General features: G+C 38.2%; 1 protein-coding gene across 1 annotated transcript in view; it reads right to left on the reverse strand.

The window, feature by feature from the left end:
* LOC147009055 (RNA-binding protein 47-like) overlaps positions 1-5,000 on the reverse strand; it is a 125,015-nt gene that overhangs the window by 53,144 nt on the left and 66,871 nt on the right. The window contains exon 5 of the mRNA XM_085863758.1: positions 2,890-3,089. Within this exon, the coding sequence (XP_085719884.1) occupies positions 2,890-3,089 (200 nt within the window). The remainder of the gene's footprint in view (positions 1-2,889; positions 3,090-5,000) is intronic.

The following is a 5,000-nucleotide window of genomic DNA, read 5'->3' on the forward strand; positions in this document are numbered from 1 at the left end:
ACTACATACAATGTTCAAAGGAAAATAAATATTCTCACCTTCAATTCCTCTTCATATCAATGGAAAATAAATTCCATGATGTAGATGATAACACAGGAAGAATCAACTGCAAAGTGTAATTTTCTTTATTTAAAGAAAACAATGTCTAAGTACTCTGCGCTTGGTCCACTGAAGGTGAAGGAGGTTTAGTTTTCACCCCTTTCTGTCTGTCTGTTACTTGCAAAATCAAAGATTTGTCAACTATATTCGTTAGTCAAATTTGTTATTTTGTCTGTCTGGCTGCCTGTTTGTCTGTTTATTGCCTACATGTCCAAATTTACAATCAATCTTCATGAAATTTCACCACATGGTAGAGCTTGTCACAAGGAAGAAGCCTATTGTGTTTGAAGTCAAAAGGTCAAAAGGTCAGCAACTTAGGTGAGATTTCTAAAATCCTCAATTTTCATCCGATTGACTTGAAATTTGAAGAGCTGTTGCATATTTGGTCAGTGAATTCAACGACCAATTATTTTTGAGGTCAAATTTGATTTATGGATTTTGCAAGTTTAGTGCTCTGCATGACGTCGTCTTTTTGTTTGTTTGTTTGTCTGTGAACAGGATATCTCAAAAAGTGGTGCATGAATTCGGATGAAATTTTATGGACAGGTTCGGTGTGTGACAAGGACGAACTGATTAGATTTTGGTGAAGATCCCGATCCGGATCCGACTACGGGAATTTTTCAAGTGATTCTTCACCATTGATAGATAGTGCCAAAAATGATATATAGCACGATATCTCAAAAAGTTGTGGATGGATTCGGATGATGCTTGATGGATATGTTCGGTGTGTGACAAGAAATAATTTTATTTTATTTTTGTATATATTGTCTAGGCTCATATGAGAGCTAACACACAATGCACAGCAAGGGGGGGCATGAGACAAGAGGGGTGGGAGAGGGAAGGACAAAACAGTGGGGGGCAGACATTAGGAGATCTCTGCAAGGGAGAGGGATGGGGCGAGGAACATGGGGTATACAAGATGGACATTACAGGGACTTTCAGGAAGGAAATCAGGGAATTAGAAGATGGGTTTGGGGTGGATTAACGGGGGTAGAAAAGATTGAGGTTTTGTATGGGGGACGACAAGAGGTGGTGGTGAACAGCTGTTTTGAAGGACTGGAGGGAATAATGGGATTGAAGAGAGTGTGGGAGTTTATTCCAAAGGTGGGAAAAAAGAGGAAGGAAACAGTGAAGGTAAGCAGTGATTCATGATTTTGGTTGTTTTTAACCAGAAAAGGGTTATAAGCAGACCTTGAGTGACCTGCATAAATATGATGGGGACATATCACAGACAGAGCTGGGGGGGGTTGGGGGGGCAGGATCACACAGGAGGCGGTAGAAGATAGAAAGACCACTGAAATGCCTGCAGTGAGAGAGTGAGAGGCCCAAAGACTCAGCCTCATCACGGGACATACCAATGATATATTAATTGATTCAATTTTGGTGAAGATCCGGATCCGGATGTGGATCTGATAAAAAAATTTTTTAAGTGATTCTTCACCATTGAGAGATAGGGCTCAAAAACAATACATAGCTCGATATATCAAAAATGTAATTGGGCCCAATATGTACTCGTGGCTCAGGCATTGCGTGGTGGAGGTATGTGCTCCACTGAGTGCCCTTCTAGTTAATACTGTTGCCATCAGCTGGATTTGAACTGACAACTGCTAGAATGCTGACCTCTTGAACCCATAACTTCTGCAAGTCTACTGCCAGACCACCAATGCCATAGTAGTACAAACTTGATATTTATAACACTTATAAAATATTTAGATTATTATTTGTAAATAATCAAATAAGTGATTCTGGTCTTTTTCATGTCACATCATTGATAGTACGTCATAAAGAGGAAATTGTAGTATTATTTCAAAATTGAAATTTGTGATTTCAAATTAGTCATTATCAGCCTGCATTCGAGATTACTGTTGGAATACGTTTCACTGAAATGAAACGAAGATCAAGTTAAGTGCACAAACTGTATCAGTATTATTTTTTGCATTTAAAAAAATCTGACTTTCTTTTAACAATCTTAAACCATAAGAAATTTCTGTCTTTACATAGATTGGGAAAATGCCCAACTTTATGTGAATGCAGCACTCCTTCAATCTCACTTTGGTGAAACTGATGACGTCCATCACAGTGACTCACTTGGAATGTACTCATACCATCTTGTCGAGTAATTTTGATCCTTATCAAATATGATCTGGTATTTATACATGAAGAACATGCTGTTATTGAGAAAGGATGCTAAGCCATTAGGAATTGATTGTGAATGTTTAAAGAGTTGATAAATGGTACTCATATATTGAAATTGGAGGTGTGGGGTGGGGGGGTAGACTTGGTAATCTGTCTAAAAGCCAAATTCCTGTTTGTGACCATATTATTACTTGACACTTGCTTTGCGAGGAGATTAATGCAATGGACATTACCAAAATCTGAGAACAGCAGTTGTTCTGTGTTGTGGATAAAATATTTAAACTGTTCCTCATTTTTTATGAATTAAAATGTATGTTAACGTATTAGTCATGCAGGCTACGAAAAGCAATGTCAAATTCACCACATGACACTTTTCTTCTGTAAGTAGGAAGAATAGGCCTGACTGAGGTGTGGTTAAGCCAAGGTGCACCCAAAACATGTTAGTACTTAAAGATGGTTTCCTTCGTTACAACTTTGTTGCATAAGCTGTAGCATTTACCCATTATGGATAAATGAAAGTGTTTTGGAGAAACCTGGTAGACTTGAAATTTTATTTGATCTTAATCCATAAATGCAAGGATAACAGCACGTAGTATCATGCTCGCTTTAAAGTGCATTAAGGTTTGTGATGACTGGTGACATAAGAAAACAGACCGAGTAAGCCCCAGGGGAAGATGGATTAACAGCAGGAAGGACATGCCCTGCGCCACCCGCAAGCTCAATGGCAGCAGTTACTCCGTGATTGCCAACTTGATCAGGTGATGATGATCCCTTTTCGTCCATTGCTTTTGGGGTGGCCAAAGGAATTCCAGGGTAAACAGAGTATGGAGAAGGCAGTGTGTGATAACCTGGAACTGAGGATGAAATGAAAAAAATATTTTAAAAAGAAGAGCACAGAAAGCAATTTCCTATTTCAAAGATCACAAAATATATCTTAACAACACAAGAATGAAACTCTGTAAGAAACTTAAAATATCTACAAAAGTAGTGCAATGTTAGGATAACTTGAACTAATACATTTTAAAATCATTCAATCAAAACAATTTGAAACACCAAAACATTCATGGGGAGAATACTTAAGATAAATACACAAGCAAAATATTTTGTGTATGAATAACATCTCAAAAAATAGTGACACGCTGTTGTAGAGCATTCGTGCTGCTGAAGCAGTTTCGTGACAAGGGTTATATTGGGTGGTTTGCCATTGTCTTCAATCAGTAATTAGGGCAGGAATTCGGAATTTGTTCAGGTTGCTGGCGATAGCTCACCTACTCTTCAGGAAAGACACCGTGGGATCTTTAACATTCACCACCTAATGCTGGCAGACATTAAACGCTCATTATGGCAGGCAGGATGCTCATTAAACGTCCATTCAAGGGACAGCACACACATTGACGAATCGCCCTGCATGTGAAACACCAGGATGATGGTTTATAACTGGGCCAACATTCGAATCCACAGCTTAGAAGTGAGTGTAAGTACCTGTAAGAAATCCTGCCAGCCCAAAGCATGGAGGATTGTAATAAGGGCAAGGAATTTCAGTAAACACAAAAGTAAAGTGTCTTGGTTCAGTCAATGATGTCATCACATTCCACTTTGCATTTATCATGGAGTGCGGTAGCACTTTGCAAATGTGGACTCGACAAAACCACGGTTAGTGTTAGGATTAGGGTTGGGGTTATTTGGAGGGGAAATGGATGTTGGACAGAACCATTCCAAAAGCGATACACATCCAAACCATCCCCCAAATCAACTGAAACAAGTATTAAAACAATTTATTAACATAGATGGATTTAATCCATTCCAAAACAACAAAATATTATATATAAAACATTAAGTATTTTATTGCTTTTAAAAACTGCAGAAACAAGAAAAAACAACATTAAAAAAAGGTTGTTTTGTAAAATGTCAAAAGATGTCGTGATGGTAAACCAGAAGAGGATTGTGGTGTCATATTGTAGAATCGTAACGTGGTGTCATTCTTCATTGTTTGGTTGTTGTTTTGAGATTTCATCCCTCTACGTTTTTACATTTTTTTGAAAATGTTTTTTTCTTCTTCGTGTTTTAGTAATTTTCATTACATCAATAAAAGATGATCATCACCTCTGTCCATCACATCAAATGAATAGCAGAGTAATCCAGAGCGAGAGAGCGAGACAGTGAGAGAGAATTGCTTTGCAAAACATGTCCCCTACTAACGTGATATTTTAAATCACCCGATGTTCATAAATGAAGCAAAAACATGCGTGTGACCGGGGTGACAGTTTGTCATTGGATTGGGATTCAAACTCCAGCTCGACAGAGAGACGAGTGTGTATTACTATAGGCCATCCACTGGAACCCTTGAGTTATGCTATTCACACAAAAGATAAATAAATGAAGGTTTTTCTGCATAATTTTGGTTTTAGCCAGACTTTTGGCACCAGTAAACACATCCCTTTATTTATGTAGTATATAATCGCATGTTGTGGTTATATACATTGTGGTTATATACCTGGGATAATTTCAATTGCACTGGGACAGAGACTAACACCCAAGCCTAAGGCCTGAGGCCTGCCGACTTGTGCTGCTTCATGTAATGGCAGCACATGATTTTATTTGGTTGGAGTCAGGCCAATGAATGGAAAGCAGTGGGGTGGAGTCAGGCAGCTGAACACCAACCTATGTATAATACGTGATATTTTCAAAGTCGATAAAGAGCATAAGTCTGTGAAAAATTGACAAAACGCCTTGAAACTTGAACTTGTTCTGTAACTTATCATAAT

The sequence above is a fragment of the Eptatretus burgeri genome, chromosome 18 (genome assembly GCF_056783735.1).
Source record: "Eptatretus burgeri isolate ZD-2024b chromosome 18, Ebu_testis_v1, whole genome shotgun sequence".
NCBI lineage: Eukaryota > Metazoa > Chordata > Myxini > Myxiniformes > Myxinidae > Eptatretus > Eptatretus burgeri.